Genomic DNA, 22,598 nt, shown 5'->3' on the forward strand with positions numbered 1-22,598 from the left:
GCATGAACTTAAATGCTACACCACCAGCCTGGCCCCCTTTTTTTTAATTGAGGAATTGACATATAACATTTTATCAGTTTCAGGTGTACAACATAATGATTCAGTATTTGTATATATTGCAAAATGATCACTACATCCGTCTAGTTAACAACCATCACCACACATAGTTAGAAAATTTTTTTTCTTGTGATCAGTGCTTTTAAGATCTACTCCCTTAGCAACTTTCGAATATGCAACACAGTATTATTAACTATAGTCACCATGCTGTATAGTACATACCCAGGACTTATTTATTTTATAACTGGAAATTTGTACCTTTTGAACTCCTTCACCCATTTCACCCCATCTCTATCCCCCTACCTCTGGCAACCACCAATCTGTTCTCTGTATCTATGAGCTTGGTGGTGGTGATTGTTTTTTTTTAGATTCCACATGTAAGTGAGATTATACAGTATTTGTTTTTCTCTGTCTGATTTATTTCATTTAGCATAATGCCCTGGAGGTCTATTCATGTTGTCACAGATGGCAAGATTTCATTCTTTTTTATAGCTGTGTGATATTCGATTATGTATATCTACATCACATTTTCTTTATCCATTCATCCATCGATGGACACTTATGTTGTTTCCATGTCTTGGGTATTGTAAATAATGCTGCAATGAACATGGAGGTGCACATATATTTTTGCATTAGTGTTTTCATTTTCTCTGGATAAATTGGAGCTTGCTAGTCTTGGGTTTGAATCCCAGCTCTACTAATAGGTTGACTTGTCTGCTTAACTCTCTGTGCCTTTGCTAAATGGCTTAATGATACCTACCATAGAGACTTAGTGTGAAGATTAAATGTGGTGACATAAAGTAACCTGATAGTTGCTCAATAAATATTAGTCTCAAACAGATTTCCCATTTATAAAATGTATTTCCTGTTATTAATATCTTTCCCACTAGGCCAGCACATTCTGAAAATTAGCTGACAGCTTTTACAGGTGAATAAATAATAGATAAATTGAATTTGCTGTCTCATCTCATAGGCCCTGGAACATCTTTGAAACTCCCTGGAACTAATCAGATGGGAGGGCCCAGCCCAGCTGTCAGGTATGCACTTCTATTTCATACCATCTTCTACTAAGTATTGGCCAGACTGATCTTCTTTGTATTTTAACAATTTACAATCTTCACAGGCCAGTCACTCAAACTGGGAGACCCATTACAGGTTTCCTTAGACCCAGCACACAGAGTGGAAGGCCGGGCACTATGGAGCAGGCCATCAGAACACCCAGAACCGCCTACACAGCTCGCCCCATCACCAGCTCATCTGGCAGATTCGTCAGGCTGGGAACGGTAAATTCTCAGCTTTATTGTGGCCTTTTGTTACCGACGTGAACTTTATGTTTGTTACATCATTTTTCACTATTGTTATCGTGGAGAATTACGTGGAAGAGTTTTGAGAGTGATTTTTTTTTTTTTTTACTTATGTTGCCTCTATAATTTTTATGCACATTAAACTCAATTTATGTTTCAAGAGAGTTTCAGATTTCTCATTCTATCATTTTTCCCCATAGGCTTCCATGCTTACAAGTCCTGATGGACCTTTCATAAATTTATCTAGACTGAATTTAGCAAAATATGCCCAGAAACCTAAATTGGCAAAGGTATGTACTTAAAATTATTTTATGTTATGCAGTAACGTTAGAAGTATTATCATAATGACATTGTAGAGATTGGATAAAAATTTGTGAAGGAGAGGCCATGTGTTGATTGAAATGAAAATGTTTAATTACTCTAATATGTAATATTTTTCTTAGTCTTGAGTTAAGGAAAGACAATCAGAATCAAGCATATATACTATTTTTATAGAAAGTTCTTTTTATCCTGGTAAAGAGCAGTAATATATATCAAAAAAAAGCAGATATACAGCAGCATCTTTGGGGAATAATGCTTAAGAGGTCATCTGTATGTGTGTGTATTTTTTTTTCTCTTCCAGCTTCAACTATTCTCAGAAAAGTAATTTTCTATCCTTGTAGGATTTCAGGTTGTCAAAAAGAAGATAAAAAATATGTACTCCTTCTAATTAGTCATTAATCAGGCATCACAATAAGGGTTACTCAAGCCAGACAACGGCAAGCCAATTAGTAATTCTAACTGCTCAAAGATTAAATGCACCTTTAAATTAAAGAAAAAGTGAGAGAGAGAGAGAGTAGTGTGTGTGTGAGAGAGAGTAGTATGTGTGTGTGTGAGAGAGAGTAGTGTGTGTGTGTGTGTGTGAGAGAGAGAGAGAGAGAGAAAGAGACTGAGAGAGAGAGAGAAAGGAGGGTTTTCATGACCTTTCCAGTATAAAAAACTAAGGTGAGCGTGGAATAATTCAGAACCAGGAGCACTTATCTTCTGGAAACTGGTTTAAGCTTAGCTCAGGTTTTTAGTTGTAATTTCTGTGAATTTTGTGCGTGAGTGAACTCATTCCTAATCTTACTTCTAATGGCATTTAACATATTTACTAAATATTAAACACTCTAGGGAAAATAAAAATGGAGTCTAGCCATACAGACTTGAAGTTTAAATCAGAAAAAGAAAGGCCAGTTGGTAGACAGGGAATCAGACTGTAATAATGCTGAAGATTTTTTTTTTTAAATTTCTTATGACAGCAATCCAGTCAACTTGATTTAGCAGAATCATAAAGCTTTACTTATTTCTTTTTCCTTTATGAGAGTGGAGTCTGAAAAACAATTTATTTGGAATATCTGGTTCCCTACCTTTTAGGCCATTTACTTGGGGTGACTGGATGGCTAGTTCATACCATTGCTATTTTCTAACCAGGAGTGTAGTCAGTGGAGGTATTTTCCTCAACTAAATTAAGATACTTCCAGGACAGACCTGGTCTATGTTACTAGATTTAGACTGAACTAGATTTTGTGCTTTTTTGGAATGTTGTAGAAATAATGCCAGGTTTTTCTGTCTTTGGTTCCCAACTTGCTTTGAGTCATCAAGACTCATTTCTAATATTGGCATTTTGCTTAGGGTGTTTTTGGTGACTCCTTGACACTGTCTTGGGTGTTGTAACATTCTCTTCATGAGAACAGTAGTACCAGCTGCACTCCCAACTTTTTTTCTTTGTATTTGAACAAATGAGAGTTTGCTGGAGTTTTTAAAAAGGGTCTTGTCCTGATTTCTTTTTTATTTTTTGGTTTTCTCCAAGTCTTTTCTGTTAATAACCTTGATGTCTTCCAGGTGCACTAGCCTCTTTGCAAGTGTAAAATAATGTTATTATGGACAAATGTAGTAGCACCAAAAGGTAATCCAGTAAGTGCTTGCTTATCCAGATGAGTTGGGTGAAGTGTAAAGTAGGTGGTTTCCAGCCACGGCTGCACATTAGAGCCATGTGCACATTAAGCAAGAAATACCCCACTTTAGGCTTAAAATCTACTTTGTTTCAGAAGGAACTTACAGATTTTCTCATATCTAAAGTGTCCTTATTAATATCACAATCACTGTGTAATATATGTAGAGTGTCTAGAAAATGGGCTGACTCTGTTTTACAACAATCCTAAACTTGGTCTTTTCATTTGTCTCTTTCTAATAAAATAATGTGAATAACGTGAAAAAAATTGTTCCATTATTTAAACTTTCCAGCTTATATTCTGTAAAAACAGGAATCACTTGTAAATAACCCTGTTTTAAAATGGGTGATTGTAACGAATGATGGATAGAACCTTTATTTATAAACCCCAGATACTGTAGAGTACCTTGTTATTTTGGTTCAATCCAGCTGCTGTCAAAATGGCCTTTGAATTTTGATATGACAATAGAGTGCTTTTGTTAAAATAAAATCTAATGTATTTTTGGCTTCTTTTTTCTTCGTAGGCTTTGTTTGAGTATATCTTTCATCATGAAAATGATGTTAAGACTGTAAGTTTTGAATTCATGCTATTTTCTTTTATTATGATTTTTCTGACTCCAGTTATTTAGATTCTGAAATGTTCTATTTCTCACCTCATAAACAGATGAAATTATTAAAGATTGGAGGATTACTAATACTTTCAAATCCGCTGTCGGTTTCAGTAGGAAAATTTGTGTAAATATAGAAGTGGTAAGAACTGTGCCTGGTCCATAGAATATGAAGATCTTTATTAAAGGGCAAGATATAGATAATTGAGAATACTGCATAATGTGTTTATATCAAAGTTTATTTTTTATACTCATAGTTAGCATTGTTTATCTGTTTTTTTCTTTAGTCCATATACTGTATTATAGATTTACTAATACATGTATTTCTAGTTTCTTTGTAGTGTGCCCTCTCTCTGCCCTTTAACATTTTATGATAGAAAATTTCAAATATGTAAAAGTAGAGAGAATAGTATAATGAGCTCATATCACCCATCACCCAGCTTCCACAATCATTAGTCATCTTGGTAGCCTCTTAACAGAGAATTTTGATATTATATGCACATGACTTCTCCGTTTGTTTCAATTTTTATATGCTAATATGCAAATGAGCAATAATTTCACAAATTTTGTCAAATTGAATGTAGTTAATTCTGCAGTGTCTAGAGATAGTATTCTCCCTCCTTTTTTTATTAGTTCAGGGAAAAAAACTTTATATCCATATGTTAAGTATTCAGGAAAATAAAAATGGTTTCCTCAGTTGTGTTTTCTGTGTGTCAACCACTATGCTATGTACTAGAAAAACTAATAAAAATGTGATATTTTTTCCTGTCTCTACAAACCATGCAATTTAGCTGAGGAAGTAAAATTGACATAATGAAACAATTAAAAGATAATTGCCAAACTGTGAAATTGCTACCAAATAGCAAAGGGAAAAATCAGAAGGGGTAATGTCAGTAAAGATTCATAAAATAAGTAGGCTATTTTGGAAAAGAGGGAAAATAAATGTAAAGAAAGGATAAAAACATGAACAAGGTATGGAATGAGAAATAAATAGGCTGTATCCCTAAAAATGGGAGTATCAAAGAGACCTTTTAAAGAAAGTGACAGAACCTGATGATAGATTTGATATGGAGAACAAAGGAAAAACACAGGTCAAGTCAGCCTCCTAAAGATGCTATGAGAGAAATAGTTGTTTTTTTCTAACAGAAATAGGATAATTAGGGAAGGAAGTCAGTTTGTAATGAAGCTGAATAATTCACTTGAAGGCATTTTGAGTGTGCAATTGTGAAAGGCTATCCAAGTGGAGATACCACTGCATGTGTTGCAAGATGTGGCACTAAGTGTAGGTGAGAACCTGGACCAGATGTACAGAATATGAGAGTTATCTATGATGAAGTGTTAGTGCACGTGGCCACGTAGGGGAAAGAGGAAACTAAGGTTGGGGCAACTGAGAAATCATGTGCATTTCTGTAAATAGCAGTCAGTACTTGCCATTTTCACTGAATATAAAGCTGATCAAAGGTCCTCAGTGTGATATGTAAAATCGTATAGTCATACTGTCATTAAAAAGAAACATCCAAATACCATTCCATTTCTTAAATGAGTAAATCTCTAAAATTACTGGGGTATTATAAAGTTATATCTTGATTTTTTGAAGATTAATTCATTTATTGAAGAGGCATTTATTCTTTCGTCCAAAATTTTTTGAGCCACTGCAGTGTGCCAGGGACTGGCCTAGATCCTGAGATTACAGAGAGAAGCAAGCAGACAAAACGTCTGCTCTTTCGGAGATTATATTCCGGTTGGGCAAGGAATAGAGACAATTAGCAAATTTAAAAATAAATGACATATCATGGGATAATAAGTACTATGAAAGCAGAAAAGCAGGTAAAGGAGTAGATAATGACATGGGGAAAGATGCTATTTTGGAGGGGGTGGGAGATGGTCAGTGAAATCCACTCTGAAAAGATGTTTAAACAGAGACCTGAATGAAGGGAGATGAACCATATAGTTAGGTGTAGGAAGAGCACGTAAGTCAGAGAGAACTTTAACTGCAGAGGCCCTGAGTAGAAGCATGCTTGGATTGTTTACGGACAGTAAGGAGGCCAGTGTGTCTGGAGTGAGGTCTGTGAGGGGGAAGAGTTGTAGGCGATGAATTCGGAAAGTAGATCATAATGCTGGTAGGTTGTGATAGTGTCCTTATTAATTGATTCGTTTTGAGGACGTCACTCTGCGTCTTGGCATCTACGTAATGTTGTTGAGAAATAGGAACTACATTGAAAAAAATAGGATTTATTCTCTGCACTAACTGAACTTAATATTTTAAAGGTTTTAAGGATACCCGACTTTAACCTTTATATTTTATGTATTAGAGAATGCTTTCACAGTTCTTCATATACATTGATTTTAAATCTTAAATAGAGCAGTGACTTTAAATGTTTTATTTAAGCAGCAAAACCTTTTTCTTTAAATGAAATCTTATCCAGACCCTAATAGGTAAAAGAGACAAAAGTGGAGCTGCTTGAGTTAAAGCAGAAGTAATGGATTAAGAACACACCCACTGGACCTCCTCCTTGCTCCTCCCACCCCATGTGATCCTGCCCCTCAAATCTTAGGACTGTTGGGCAGTTCCTACATCAGACTGTTTCTGAATTACCTGGGGAATTTTAAAATAATGGGTTTCTGGAACTATGCTCGGCTCCCTGAACCCAGATTCCCCAGTGGTACGTCTGGTAAATCTGTTGTTAATAAAAGCTCCACAGGTAATGCTAATTTTCAGCGGGGATTGGGAACTACGACTGTAGAATATAGTTTGAAAACCAGTGATTAATAGAAGGCTGTAGTGCCAGGCCTTCTGATGTGGAAAAGTAGAGCTGGGGAGCAGTAACAAGACTTGAAGGGCGGAGCTCCCTCTAACAAACTAACACACAAGAGGAGGTCTGTGTCCTGGCTCAGTGAAAGAAATCAACAAGTTAAGAGAAAAGGCACAACAAAAATGACTCTGAGATATGTCTCAGTAACAAGGAAGCGATACAAACTACTGTTGAGAACTGGAGACCCCCTTTATAAACTTTATATTTTTATTCTTAGGAACAGTGGAAGAGTCTTAATATACTAGGAACAAGCAACGTTGAACACAATTTTTGATTCTTTTTGAAATAGATCCTAAGACTCCATTAAACAATACTGTTCAGAAAATTTGTTTAGACTTTCTTTTATGCATTTGATCATTGAAGAATTTTACAAATTTAACCTAGCAAACAATAGAATATTTCACAGATTTGGTTGGATTTATGAAGCAATTACAAAAGAAAAAGACTTAGTGACTCATATAGATCACTATACTATAGTGAACCCAGACAAAACCGAAAGTGAAATGACAATGGAAGAGTGAAATATGTACATCAAGCATGATTTAAAAATTGTAGTGTCTGTCACATATAAAAAGCTTATCTGAATTTGTTAGAAAATATTTTTTGGAAATGGAAATGACCCAAATAACAGACAGTTTGCATTAGAGAAAATGCCAGTAAACAAGCATAATAGAGATGTACTTTCTCACTCACAACAAAAATGTAAATTAAAGAAATTTTGGATCTGCAATTTTACCTTTATGAAATTTGAAAAAAAAATACTGAGGGAGAATGGAGTATGTTGTTATACTCATATATTATAGATGATATTTTAAATGGTATAATAATTTGGAAAACATGATAATGTATAGCAGGTAGCTATAAAGATGTTTATTCAATTTGTTTCTGTAATTTCGCTTCTCAAGAAATTTCATGAAAAAATTAAGTGCTATATTTGCAAAGGTATTTATCGTAACATTAGTTGGAGTAGCAAATAAACTTGAAAAACAACCTAAATGTTCAAATGATGGAAGACAAGTTTAGTAAATTGCTTGATGGAATTTTATGCAGCCATTAAAAATCATAATTATGAGTAGGCAGAAACATGAAGTGTTTATTTTATAATGTTTAGACAACAAAGTATACCATTTAGAATGTTAAATAGAATTATAACTCTAAAAAGATAAAAGATACGTTTATGACAGATACTAGAAAGTAATACCTAAAAATGAAAAAATAATATTACGAGATTGAGATGTATTTATTTTATAAATATTTCTTTAATACCTGCATTGTGCTGGCAGCTTGAATTACAACAGTAAAGAAGCTATAATCCATGGTACTAATGGAGATTATCTAATTTTACCTTTCCCCCCTCCAAATTTTCAATAATATTATAGCAGCTTCTCATTTATAAATTTAGCTATAAATTAGGGGTAGTAAGAACTTAAGATGCTTGTAATTGTATCCTGCTTGTTATTTCCATCTGCTTACCCCTAATACATGTTCACTATTTTATAGAACATGAAATTAAGCAGTTTGTTTTGTTTTTATTTAGTGAAAAGCACAAATTGTTGGTTCGTCTGTTTTCCTTTTTGTTCGTTAGTTTTTTGATTGACTTATTAATTGATTGAGTTATTCTTTAAACAAATAATTATTGAGTGCCTATATATTGGAACTATTATGGGTGCTAGGAGTCCTGGGTAGAACAGATACCCTCTGTCTGTTTTCTTACTCTGTTATGGGTTTGCCACATTATAGTTCTGTTATGGATCAGATTGTTCCATTAAAATGTCATTTTAGATTTTACCACAAGTGTTATTTTCTGAATGGAAGAGGATTTAGATAATGAGCACAAAGCATGTATTTTTATACCTTTTGTATGTTTTTCAACTTTGGCTGGGAAAAGAAAAGAGAATTCTGTTTTTTAACATACTGAAGAAATCAGACATGCTTTTATACTAGTTACTTTGGGTGGCTCCCAAATTTCTTCATAAATAAACTATTTCATGCAAATATAGGGAAAATTATAGACAAATATAGAGAATACTGTGAAGTGGGCTTTAAATGTTAAGAAAGAATAAATTGATCTTCCATGGAAAACAATATTTCTGTCTTTGAGTTCTTAATACTTTTTCTATTTGTGGAAGGGCAATATTGACAAAACTAAAGTGGCATGTGGGTTGGTGGTTCTGTATTTGTCTATAAGCAAATATGGAGTATACTGTAGATAACTATAGAGAGTACTATGAAGTGGTATTTAATTGTTAAAAAAAGTAAAATCGATCTATGGAAAACTGTATTTCTGCCTTTGAATTCTTGATAACTCCCCCCCCCATTCCCTTTTTGGGGCAATATTGGCAGTATTGGCAAAACTGAAGTGGTGTGTGAGTTGGTGATTCTAGAATCTTTATTTCCTTATGCTTTTTAATTTCATCATCCTGAAACTGTTGCTGCTATGACAGTTGAAAGGAAGACTCTTTTCTTGAACTTCAGTGGTTGGAGCACTATTTCTTAGGAAATTCACTGAGCTGCCCAGTCGATGCATTCACAAACATTCCATTGTCTAGATCTGCTAAGGTTCTCTCTCCTTATGGGCTTTTATGAACTCAGGCCTTTTATGACATTCTAGGCCTTTATTAATATCTAGATATCAAATTGATTAAATTATTCAAAAATCCTTAAATATAAGTATATAGTCATTTATTTTAGAAAATTGGGAAAGACTTTAAAGAAATATAGATCTCTTGTCACCACTTTAAAGTTTTAAATGTTAATAGCTTTTAATTATGAATCTAATTACTATGACAGTATCGTTTGATTCTTAAGTTATTTTCAACATAAATGAGGAACAAAGAATAGAGTTAATTCAATCAACAAATAATTCTTGAGTGCCTCTTAACAGCACGGCAATGTACCAGAACAACAGTGATGTGTAAGAAGGGGCGCCTGACCTCAGGGAACTTAGGGTCCATTTGAAATTGTCACAGATGATTTTGTCTAGTGCAGGCTCAGTCTTCATATGAGTGATCGTTAAAATGTAATTTTTATTACGTTTGTTAACCATTTTTATTCTGCATCAATAATTCATATTAATTTTCTTAATTGGGCTAGTACAACATATGGGTCCTACATAGGAAGACTTGTTCAGGACCATATCTGAAAGCAAAATTAGCAGCCTGTAATAAGCACCAAATCTAATCTTGGAAAATTAGAATATGTAAAAAAAATTTAGAATGACTTTTATTCTGAAAACTAGAAGCTCTCTTATATTAAAACTGAGAATGAATATGATCTATTTGCTGGAAAAGGTCTCTATAAAGATTAAGTTAAAATTAATATGTTCAGATATTTACAGTACACTTGTGAGTTGAGCTGATTGAAAATATGTTTTTCTAGTATTTCCAGAGGTAATGCTAATTGAACTTATACTTTTTTTCCTCATCTTTTGCTTCCGTTTTTACTTCTGGCTTGGGGAAAAAAAGAAAAATAAGCATATGAAAGTAGCATGTGGCTTGTTTTTAATTTCTGTAGCTTTCAAGTAGAGACGTTGATTTTTCAAGTCCATTAGAACCTCAGCATGGTGACACCATTCTTTTATAAAGAGTTTGCATATTTAGAAGTCTCCCCTGGAGCAAGGGAAGATGGGGAGCACGAGGAAAAGTTATTAATTTTGCAGTAGGAGATTGAAGGAACTCTTCCATTCATTTCAGAAAAGAGTTAATATTAAGAAATGGACAGTAATATGTTATATTATATATATATTATATATTTATAGGTAATAGAATATATATATATAGAATAGTATATATTCTATATATTTAGGTAATAGAATAGTTCTATTCTGAGATAATAGAACTGAAAATCTAAGAGTTACTTTGAGTTGTTGGATATCATGATATATTAACACTGGCTAAAGAATAAAAGTTCTTTAACCTTGAGAAAAAGAATATCATAAAAAAATCAGAATTCTTTTTTAACTAAAACCCTAAATTTTTATTCACCAAATCTTTACATGAGCTTCAAATATCTGTGAGCTTCAAATTTGTGTAAAGATTGACTTGCTTTCCTCTTTGTCCAGGTGGTTTCCACTTCCTCTGTAGAAAACCCTACTTTCCTATTTAGTCATCTCTTGTCTGATCTTGAATAAACAATAGAAGGAACAAACTAGAAGAGATTAGAAAGGGATAAACACATGTAAAATATGAAAGCAGTTAAGATCTTTTTCAGTCTGCTGCAAAGGAAAGTCTGACCCCTAGAATTCCTGGAATGTCAGGTGATGTCAGAATAACGGCACGATGGTTGTTGAAGATGACGGTTACCCTAGGACTTCTGCTCCTTTCACTCTTCATGATCCTGTTTTTCAGACATTTTTCTGTCTACACACTTGATCTTTCTCTCTTTCTCCACATCTGTCTTGAAAGTGGTCCCTGCAATTGGACCTGACTCACACACCAAAGGCTTGACTGCCGCTAAGTTTGGAGGCATTTTGGTGGGGAGGGGGTAAAAACTTAGGGATTTTTTATTTTCGATTTTGTACCTTGTATATTAAAATTGTATTCAAATATATTGTGCATCTGCTTCCCATTGATCAATGTTTACTTCTCATCTGCTGTCAGCCCTCTGGTCTGGAACTGATTATTTAGGGAAAATTGGTGGGGCCATCTGGAAATATGAGCAACTTGAGTTTCTGTCTGATTTCTAATGCATGTTTTGATTTATGCTAATTGTATGGTTTATTTCATTATTTATTGTTTCTGTTTGTTGTTGGAAAAGAAAATCCTAATCTAAAATGACTTGTTTTCAAAGGCTTTGGATTTGGCTGCCCTTTCTACAGAGCATTCTCAGTTCAAGGACTGGTGGTGGAAAGTGCAGATTGGAAAATGTTACTACAGGTAAAAATTTGATTATTTTTGAAGGGCTTAGAAGTGGCAACATATTTTAGAGTCTCAAATCTGATAACGTGTTTTTTTTTTATAGATTTCCTCATGAAGAAATGAGAACTGTGTCTTTGGTTTACTTGAGAAACATTTACTTAACAATCACCTGGTAGCACTAAGAACTGACACCTTTAGAATAATAAAATTTTGGAACTGGGGAGGGGAAACTGAGACCATCAGGTCCAACACCTCTCTTCTGATGAGAAAGCTGAGGCCAGAGAGTGGATATGATTTGCATCAAGAACTAGTTAGTAACGTTCTGGGACTATGATCGAGTCTGTTGATTCCCACTCCACTCCCCTTGGCTCTCAAGTCTTTCTTATTTCCACTGATGCCTCACATCTGTAAAATGCTTTGCAGATAAGAGATAGCTTATCCGTATGTTACATTATCTCACTTAAATCTCTCAGCACCTTGGAGGTAGTTGCTGTGATTAGCCCTTTGTCCCAATGAGAAAAATTGAGCCTCCGAAAGATAAAATGACTTGTCCAGATTCGTATAGCTAGTTAAGTGTCAGAACAAGAATTTGCGCTCAACTTTCTGATGCCAGTTCTCTTACTATTTGCACAATTCCATAGTGTTTCTCTAGGATTGAAATATTCTTATATTAATTTACTTAATTTTTAAACACACTTTTAAGCAAATTAATTGAGAGATCAGAAAAGTTGTAATTAATTTTATGAATAAATATTATACAGCAATTAGTAAATAAGATCTGAAAATTGTTGCCTGATGTTGAAATGCATTTAAAGCATTTGAAAAGTAGAGATAAATGAGCAATTATATTTTATAAAGATAAATGCTTTTTATTATTCAAAACGATGTAGATTGGTTACTGTGAACGTCCTTCAATACTTATAAACTTTAGTTGTGAGTCAAACACTGAGGTAAAGGAATGTATAAATGGAATAAAAAGGATACTCCTTCTACTGTTGAAAGTAAGCCTACTTTCCATTTAGATATTTCACATCGAACTCTATTTTTTCTTGCTGTTAGATTGAGGAAGTGTTTTCTGCTAAAAGGTAATTTTAGACCATTATGACATTAAACTCTTATGAATATAATTTCTGAAGACAAGCTTGACATCTTGAGCTTCTAAGCAAAACCTTCAGAAACCTTTAATAATTAAAGAAAAGCACAACTTGGATTCCTTCTGCCATCCATAGAATGGCATTTAAATGAGTGCACTTTGTCATATTAATTATTCTTCTTCTCTGTTCTTTAGTAGCTTCTCATCTTTATTATGTATTCAGCATTCATTCATTCATTCATTCACTCACTCAGTAAAATATTTAATGAGCAGCTACCCTGCCAGGCACAGAGGTTACAAATATTTATTAGATAGTCCCTTCCTTCAAATAGTTTACAACTGAATGGGGGAGAGAAGACATTAACCAATTATAAGCGTGGTTTCTGTTATGGTAGAAGCAAGCGCAGGGCGGTACAGTGGGAGTCCAGAGAAGGAGCTCCTAACTTCGACTGGAGAGGTCAAGGATGCATTACCAGAGGATACAGCCCCCAATTGACTTCCGTCTCTTTGCTCCTGATTGTGAAGTGCTCCTGGATCTTCCTCTGCAATAGCTTTCACGTTGCTCCCTTACTACCCCTTCCCACTCAGGTGCCCTACTTCTGGCTTTTAGTGTCATTTGTTTCAGTTGTCACGTTAGCTTCTTATCTGGATTTTCTCTCCATTTTCTCACCCTATCAATCCTTCCTATATACCACTGTCAGAGTAACTGGTTGTGACAAAACAGCTCTTGTTGGATACTTTGGTTAATCTCCATTACCTCTAGAATGAAATCTGGATTTTAAGTGTGCCATCCATGATCTTGTCCCAGCCTACATGTTTGCTCATATGTCTCACTTTCTCCCATTCCTTATTATGTTCCCTTTTCTAGTTAAACTAAAACAACTCAGCGTTGCCCTAACATGCTGTGTACTTTCCTGCCTGTGTGCTTATGCTGATAATTTGCTTCTACCTGAAATGTGCCCCCAGCCCCACTTTACTCTATCTGTCAAAATCTTGCCTGTCACTTTCTCCCTGAAACTATCCTGGTGTGCTCCCCCTCTGTGCTCTCAAAGCACTTTTTTGTCTCTTTGCCATAATACAATTAAATTTATTTGTGAACATGTTTTGTTTCAGTCTTTATTGGTGCCTTCAGGACAGGATATAGTTGTTATCTTCATTTTCCCATCTTGCCATCATGAAATGTGCATGAAATGTGCAGTTGGTGCTTTGACAATGGTTATTGCATTAAATTGGAGAGAAAAAGTTGGCATTTGGTGGGGATTTGTCTCTGGACTCTGACTCTCTGATATTGGTGTGTGTTCATTCACCTAACTGATGTTTTCATTGTTCCTAAACTTTCTTTATACATGGTCCACTCTGTTTCCTTTACACAAGAACTCATGTGGTAAATCCCTTTTTGACAGTACTAGAAGAAGTTATCCTTTGAGGATGCAGCAATAAAAACATGTGACCCATCTTTCCTTCCTTTCTTTGGTTTCCAGGTAGCTCAATAACTCAGATTGCTTTTTTGTTTGTTTTTCGTTTATCCTTCCATCTCCATTGTTTTTAAAAAAAATCCATTTCTGTTTTCATATTCTTGTTTTATACGTATCTTTTCTTGTAATCCCTTTTAAATCATTTTTGGATAGAGAGGACTTGGTCAATACAAATATATAGATTCTCATGGATAATTAGGTGTTCATGGAATTTAGTGACTCAACTTCAGCTGTGTTTAAGACTAGCATGTTCAGTTGAAGTTATGTATGTAAATATGCAGTTTTCCAGAACTTTTAGAGTTCTTTGATAACATTTTATAAATGCTCCTGTAAAAGTTGTGAGACCTTTGAAGAGGGGGGTGTTTCTGCCATGTCACACGTCCTCTAACTTTAGGCCAGTTGTTTGGGGTCGCTTTTAACCTGTTTAATCACCATGTCTTCCAACGGCTATTTGGGTATAGCCACACCAACGCTTGGGGCTTAGGTTAGGAGAAAAGATCAAGCTATTCTCTCAAGCCTTTAAATGAAAGTAGCACAATGGGACATACTGTGTTTTGTTCTGACTTTATTTCACAAAATAAAAGCGTTGTTGTAAAGTGCCTAAGTAGCTCTTAGATGGCTAGGGTTGAGTAGTTATGAGAAAGCCCAACAGATCTATTAAGGACAGGCTGAAGTGTGCTTTAATGATTGATTTAGTGGTAACAAAATGTTCCCTAGGCAGAAGAGATGGGTGCTGACATCAGGACAGTTTTAGTTACACAAGGAGCAAGTCTCAAATTTGTAGATAGGACAATCAGTATCAGATATTAAAAAAGGAAAAGAAAATGTTTCTAGAATAACAAAATAGTATAGCTTTATACTCAGATGGCAATTACTACTTACATCAAAACTGTTTAAGAATAGCTTTAAAAATGGGGTTTTGTCTCAGAGCGGAAGATGTTTTCAAAGAAGTGTCACCCTTCAGTTCTTCCAGGAAAATGGAGACTAAGCATTTATTCAGGTCGCTTACCATATGTCCAGCTGATCATAAGCTCTTTGGGTGGTGAACTGCTGTGACCTGGCTCCTGGCAGCTATTAGTCCTGCTGTGACTAGGCTTCTGACAGACTCTTTACATAGCATTTGAGCATTAGATAGACAGTGAATTTGGGAAATAGGCAACTTTTTGCTGAACTGTGTAAACATTTATGTTAATATATGTGCGTGTACAACATTACCTTCTTTGGTACATGCTTACTCTTATAGATGTAATTTATCTCTATTCATATCCTCAGGGTATGAATAAATGCGGTAGTGTTTATTTTTAAGTTCAACGTCTAATTTTTTTAATGGTTGTTCTTAGGTTAGGAATGTATCGTGAAGCAGAAAAACAGTTTAAATCAGCCCTGAAGCAGCAGGAAATGGTAGATACGTTCCTCTACTTGGCGAAAGTAAGTATTCTTAATTTGAGTGAAATCGGTCTTCTTGGAGTAAGTGTTTAGTTCTGCTCAATGCACGGGGAGAGTTGCCAGTTTCTTCAGGAATATTCGGCAAGTTAGCATGTTCAGTCTTAACTTATTTTTCTTTATAGCAAGGGGAAACGTGAGAACATGTGGAGGGTAACGATCCCAGGAGAAACTGATTGCTATGAAAAATAAGAAAACCCTTTTGAAAGATTGCCCATCGGAGCAGAAGAAAATACCAGGAGCTTTCCACCCCCATGCATAATAGGCCCCAGAGAGGCCTTTTTTACCACGGTCTTGCGCCTAAGCGGACTGTAGAGAATAGGGATTGTTTTTGTGTAGGTCCTTCATTTCTTGTCTCTTCCATAATAACAAAAACAACATTCCCCTTTATTGAGCACCTACTCAGTGTAAGGTATGGTATCAGGTCCATTCCATATGCAGTTTAATTTAACCCTTATAGCTTCTCCTTTGTACCTTAAGGAAAAGGAGGATAACAGGATAAGTAAGATTTTCAGGATCACTTGGCTGTTAAGAGCCAGCATTCAAACCCAGGGCTTTCTGATTCCAGAGCCTGCTCACTGCCCCGTTAGTGCCACCCACAGCCACAAGAGAAGTGCAGGGCCACCTATAATTTTCAGTTTTGGGATAAAGTTACTTCACCCTCAGCAAGGCTGCCTGAAAAGAAATGTTTGATGAACTGGTGGTTATGAATTCATCTTGCTGTATCTTTAAGAATTTTTTAAATTAAAAAGTATGGTAAAGCACATTGAAAAGAAGATGAGATGTAAAAGGAAGTACTACTACCTCCTAAATATGGTATTAAAAATTGGCATACTAAAAGGAAACAAAATGAAAATTGTGCTGTATAAACTTACTGTGCTAATATTAGTATGTTTACAGTGGTTTTCAAAAATGCTTGAAACTATCCGGTATCTAAGTCTATCTTCTATGCATTATATATTAAACTTAAATTCTTAAAGAAGTTTCTGAGCATCCCAGTACACTTTTAAACTTTTCTGATAGCTTGAAATTAAAACTCAAGTCACACTATTTGACTGTCATCTTAATGGATAATCACTTGCCACGTAGTTAAGAAAATGTACTTTTAATTTTAACTATTGTTAAATACATGGTTTGACTTATTTATCCATAAGTTGATTTGTTTAAATCTGTTATTGCTTACATGACTGTATGGAGGTAAAGTGTACGTATTTTCTTTAGTATATGAAGGAAGGATTGCTAAATAATAGAGATCAAGCAGATTTTAGGAAAAACCTTATTTCTTAAAAATTTGGATTGTTAATTTAAAAAATTATCAAATATTTTATATTAGTATATTAAATTATTATGTATTATATTTAATAAAGCAGTTCTGAAGCATATAAGGTAAAAACTGAGAAGGTTTCATCCATATCTCTCCCTCTAATCTCATACTTTAGCCATAAACACTGTAAACGGTTTTCTCTGTATCCAGTTGGGCCTCCTTCAAAGCACAGTCTAAGTGTTTAGGAAGAAATAGAGGATCCATGATCATGAAGAAAAAAATGTCATAATCTTATGTTTCTAATCATAAAATAATTCTCTATTTTAGAAATTCTTATGAAGTGTATGGTTTATCCATGCTAATGTCCTAATTGCTAGTTAAGTGGAAGCCATCAAGGGCTAACTCTCTCAACTTCCTGACACCATACCTCACAATCAGTTTCTCCTCTATTTCTGAGGGTCTTCCACAAGCTCTCGCCTGCTGCTCTTTCTCAGACCTTGTTCCATGGGTCATTCCCCCTTTCTCCTGCATCTTCCACTTCAGTCTTAGGATTGATTCCTTAGTGCCAGCCTTTAGACATACTCATGTCTGTTCTATCCTCAAAGGGTTTTCCCTTGATCCTTTCTTGTCTAGTTACTGCTCAGTATCTGTGACAATAGTAAGCCTGCAATGAGCATTTGTTGAAGGAATAAATGAATGAATTCTTCATATGCAATATGAGGAGACAAAACTATAACATCATTGTTGAAAATTAATTCTACACATTTCTGACATTTTTTTACTGTGGTATCTAGGAGATAATTTGTTAGTAAGCAATTTTTACAAAATTGTAACAAATACTATTATTTTAAGAACCATTGCTCTTATTGAACTGTGTCTTGGTTTTAGGTTTACATCTCATTGGATCAACCTGTGACTGCTTTAAATCTTTACAAACAAGGCTTAGATAAGTTTCCAGGAGAAGTAACCCTACTTTGTGGAATTGCCAGGATCTATGAGGTAAGGTTCATATTATTCAAAAAGTTGATATAACCTTGAAGTTATATGCTTCTTAAGTAAGCTCATAGTCCCTTGAGATCCTAGCAAGAAGAACAGTTTATAAAATTATGATTGTTGGCCTGTGGTTTACCAATAGAATAAGAGATTTTAGTGTATGCATTTAGTCAAGCTAAGTTTTTATTATGAAATATTTCAAACATACAGAAAAGTATAGAGAATGGTATGAGATAGAGATTTAAATTAGTTTCCCCCTAGAGATAGCTATTTGTCTTAGCAAATTTGTTGATCCTTTTCCTGAGGTCTATAATGTCAAATATCAATTTTTTCTATATGTGGTAGGTATATCTTGAGGCTTTCTATTCTGTTCTATTGGTCTGTTTGCCTATCCTTATACCAGTGTTATACTATCTTAATTACTATAGCTTCGTAATACTCTTTGGTAGGGCACTTTGTTCGTCTTCATCAGGAACATCTTGGCTATTTTGGACTTTGGCTTATTCTTACAAATTTCAGAGTCATGTTGTCAAATTCCATGCAAAACCCCGGTGAGATACCCTCCTTGCTGCCTAATGCCTATAGCTTTCCAATAATTCCTGATACCAGGTGGGCAAATTCTACCACCTGTTCCTCTTCACAGCTGGTTATTATTGAGCCTTTGCTCTTCCATATTGATATGAGGATCGACTTCTCAAGAACCATTAAAAAAATAACCTTGCAGGTTTATTGATTGGAATTGCATTGAATATATGAATGATGGGGGGCGGGGGAGCGGCCTTTCTTCCCACTCTCAGTCATGATATAACTCTCCATTTACCTTGGTTTTCTTTTTTTGTCGTTCAATAAATGTTTTATAATTACCTCCATAAAGGTATTTTGTTGGGGGTCCCCGAAACCACCCTGAGGTTCGATAATTTATTAGAAACATCCAGAGCAAAGAGAAAAGGTACATGGGGCAAAGTTCAGAGGAAATGAGGCACAAGCTTCCAAGAGTTCTGCCCCAGTGTAGTCATGCAGGACACACTTAATTCTTTCAGCAACAATTTATGATGACATGTGTGAAGGGTTGCCTATCAGGGAAGCTCATTAGAGACTTGGTATACAAGGGTGTTACTGGGGGCTGGTCATATAGGCACCTTCTGTCTGTCATGTACCAAAATCCCAGACTCCAAGAAGTAAAGCAGGTATTCAGCATAAACCACATTGTTTGTCCAAACAGTTTAGGTATAGTGAGCCACTCTTTTCATTTGGGGAAAGTTTTATATCAATATAAGGAACCAGCCACATTCTCAGATGCCAGCAAATGGCCAACCTTCTGAGCCGGCCTTTCTAAGAATAGCATTCTCAGACCTGCTATGTTAACTCTTCTGCCCAGATGTATTCCTGGGTATAACTATGAATGAAATCCTTTTTTTTTTTTCTATTGTATTTTCTATTTGATTATTTCTGGTGAGTAGGAATGCATTAATTTTTTGAAGTTGATTTGATACTAACAACCTAGCTAAATACTCTGTTTAAATTTTAATATCTTATCCATAGATTCTCTTAAATTTTCTAAGTAATTAAAATAATCATCATCTGCAAATACAGTTTCATCTCCTCATTTCAGTCATTTTACCGCTTTAAAAATATCTTATTGTTGGGGCTGGCCCCGTGGCCGAGTGGTTAAGTTCTCGTGCTCCGCTGCAGGCGGCCCAGTGTTTTGTTGGTTCGAATCCTGGGCGCGGACATGGCACTGCTCATCAAACCACGCTGAGGCAGCGTCCCACATGCCACAACTAGATGGACCCACAATGAAGAATATACAACTATGTACCGGGGGGCTTTGGGGAGAAAAAGGAAAAAAATAAAATCTTTAAAAATATCTTATTGTTTAGGACTTCCAGTACAATGTTGAACAGAAGCATCTCTATTCTCTTTTAAATTTCTTGAAATGCTAGGTATGATGTTTTAAAATTATTTTGCTAGAAAAAGAATGCAAGGTATTAATAGTTAATACTATATTTGGGTGGTAGTATATAAATGACTTTTATTTTCTTCTTTATAATTTCTCTATTTCCTAGGTTTTCTTTAATGAACATGCATTACTTTTAAAATGAAAAACAAATACTATTTTTGAATTGTCTAGAAATGTTTTCCCTTTTGAAATATAATTTTTATAAACTTGTAAATAGAAGATTTTGAACATTCAATAAAAATACTATATCAGTATCTCTGTATGTTTACTTGTGTGAACCTGAGTTGAACATGAACTAAATTTTGACCAAGAAGCTTAGAAAGGAAGGAGATTAAATAGAATCGACTTTTGAAACCAGTGGAATTCATGTGTAGTGGTGACCGATGCACTCGGTGCTCTTTGACCTTTAGGCTCTGCCTTCTGCACCTTTCAGTCTTCTGCCCTTCTCTTCTTAGGCAGAAAGTGCTGGCAGAAAGAGCTAGTGAACGATGGCGTCTTTAACACGTGGTTGCTGGTCAGAATTCCTTCCAAACCTCTGTTATAGTCACTGTTGCTATGGCTGGGATAGGTCGTGACTCTCGAGTGGAGACTTTAATCAGCTACCTGCTTCCATTCTCTGCTGTGGGTTTGGCCAGGAGTTGGAGGAACATATTCTTTTTTGAGTGTACAGGGGAAGGCTTTCTGAGAAAAGTGGAATTAAAGTTTGCACTTGAAGGAAGAAAGAAGTGGAGAGGAAAGCATCCTAGTTTGGGGATGATGTCATGCACAAGTAGGGTGGTCAGGGACTAAGCACAGACTTGCAATAGTCGGATGCAGTATTTCCCCTTGAATTTACGTAGTTAATTTCCCTTATGCCAAGCTTTACCACACAGAGATTTCCAGTGTATTCTTTTTCTCTTTATGTGACAATGGATTTAGAGTTAATTGGTAAAGTTTGTTCCTTAGTATTGCAGCCTACACTACATATGCCTTCAGGGGTTTTTGTGTGTACATCATTCTATTCTCTGGAGAAGCTCTCTTTATGTTCTTTTCATTTATCACTTTCATTTTGGTCTTGATTCTTTTAAATGTTTTCTATTTTAAAATGAACTTCATCTTGTGCTGCCTATTTGTCATTGCTTGTTTTGTACAGAAAGTTGTTTAAAATGATTTATCCTTGCTAAATTGATTTGGTTGTGGTTTTACTTTTTCTTGAGGCATTTTGTTTATCCATGTGAAAGCCAGGTCTTTATTTGAACTGTTCTTTGTTAAAAGGTGTTTGAATTAGAAACATGACCCTGGGAAATATTATTCTAGTGGTCCTTGAACTTTACTGTGTATAAAAATGACAATGAAAGTGTTTGAAAAGTACAGCTCATCCCCTACGTAGTGAATCAGGCATCCTGGAAGGTGGGGCTCAGGCATTTGTATATTTAACGAGCTCACTAGGTGATTCTGACGTATAACAGAGTTTGAGAACCACTGCAACATTCACTTCCTTAGTTATTTGCAATTTTATTTTAAATAACTAAAAATCTAATTATAGTTAGTATTTTGTGAATTCGTTCAAAAATAACCACTGTAAAAGTCACATAATGATACCACAGTTATTTATATACTTGAAGTGACATTGATAAACTTGAAAATATTATTTTAAATCTACATTAATAAAAAATTTATTCTAGAGCTACTATAATTTAAACAATTCTGATGCCGGAATAGATAAAAGGACCAAAATAGAGTCTACATATGTTCATACATATGAAAATTTATGATGTGGAAAGATTGCTTATTAAATCAGTTGGATTATTGGATTATTTAATAGATAAAAAATAGAGCTGAATGAGTAATGACGTCTTATACTAAAAGAATCTATTACTGCCAGATGACTCAAAGATTTAAAATCATGAAAGTTTCAGAAGAAAACACAGATGAATTATTTGCATAAACTTAAAATGAAGAAGATCTTTCTAAGCATGATACAAAGTCAGAAAATCATAATTGATAAATTTGAACATAAAATTTCTATATAGCAAAAATAAAAACCAAAACCAAAAAAAAGATAAAAATATCAAATGGGGAAAATATTTGCTATACTTAGGACAGTCAAAAGGCTACTTTTAGTTTCCTCAATCTACACATGCTTAAAAAATTGCTGGGTTTCGGGTGGTTTACAGGTTGATGGACAAATTACACACAGACACACATACATATACAAAAGCGCGTGCCCACACACAAATTCTCATTTGTTTAGTCAAGAATGTAAATATTTATGGAAACTAGGTGTTTCCTCAGAGTAGTTCTGGGTCAGACTGTGGTGTGGCTTTTGCGTAGGTCTTTGTTTTCCTACTAGCCTACACAGTGGCCATTGACCCTCTCATGTGAGTCAAATCACCCCGGAGATGAAACAACAGCCAAACTCCAGCTGCATTTTGGCTGCACCACCACCCTTTCATGCTGGGGCTTGGTTAACACCGATCTGGAAGAACCTAACCAAGCCATCTGTGCTTTTCCTCTGAAGGGAACGTTTATAAACACTGGACCTTGCTGGTTTTTGAATTGAAATCAGCATCGGCACAGGCTCATTTCATCTGGAAGGAGAAAGCAGGGCCCCATCTCTGCCTCCAGCTCTCCTGCGTTCAGGAGGACAGTTTCCCACCCAAGTCCCTCATACACACAAATCGATAATAAAAGGGCAAAAGGTAGGATAGGAAAAAGGGAAAAGGACATGAATTGGCAGTTCATGAAAAGGAAATATCAATATCTGGTGTGTTAAATGTC

The 22,598-nt window shown here is 35.1% G+C and overlaps 1 protein-coding gene across 1 annotated transcript in view; it reads left to right on the plus strand.

Annotated features, from left to right (window-relative positions):
• Positions 1-22,598, plus strand: part of TTC8 (tetratricopeptide repeat domain 8) — a 49,664-nt gene that overhangs the window by 15,523 nt on the left and 11,543 nt on the right. The window contains exons 3-9 of the mRNA XM_046646942.1: positions 1,031-1,094; positions 1,181-1,340; positions 1,562-1,651; positions 3,858-3,902; positions 11,543-11,628; positions 15,519-15,606; positions 17,774-17,884. Of these exons, the coding sequence (XP_046502898.1) occupies positions 1,031-1,094; positions 1,181-1,340; positions 1,562-1,651; positions 3,858-3,902; positions 11,543-11,628; positions 15,519-15,606; positions 17,774-17,884 (644 nt within the window). The remainder of the gene's footprint in view (positions 1-1,030; positions 1,095-1,180; positions 1,341-1,561; positions 1,652-3,857; positions 3,903-11,542; positions 11,629-15,518; positions 15,607-17,773; positions 17,885-22,598) is intronic.

Source organism: Equus quagga, chromosome 20, assembly GCF_021613505.1.
Source record: "Equus quagga isolate Etosha38 chromosome 20, UCLA_HA_Equagga_1.0, whole genome shotgun sequence".
NCBI lineage: Eukaryota > Metazoa > Chordata > Mammalia > Perissodactyla > Equidae > Equus > Equus quagga.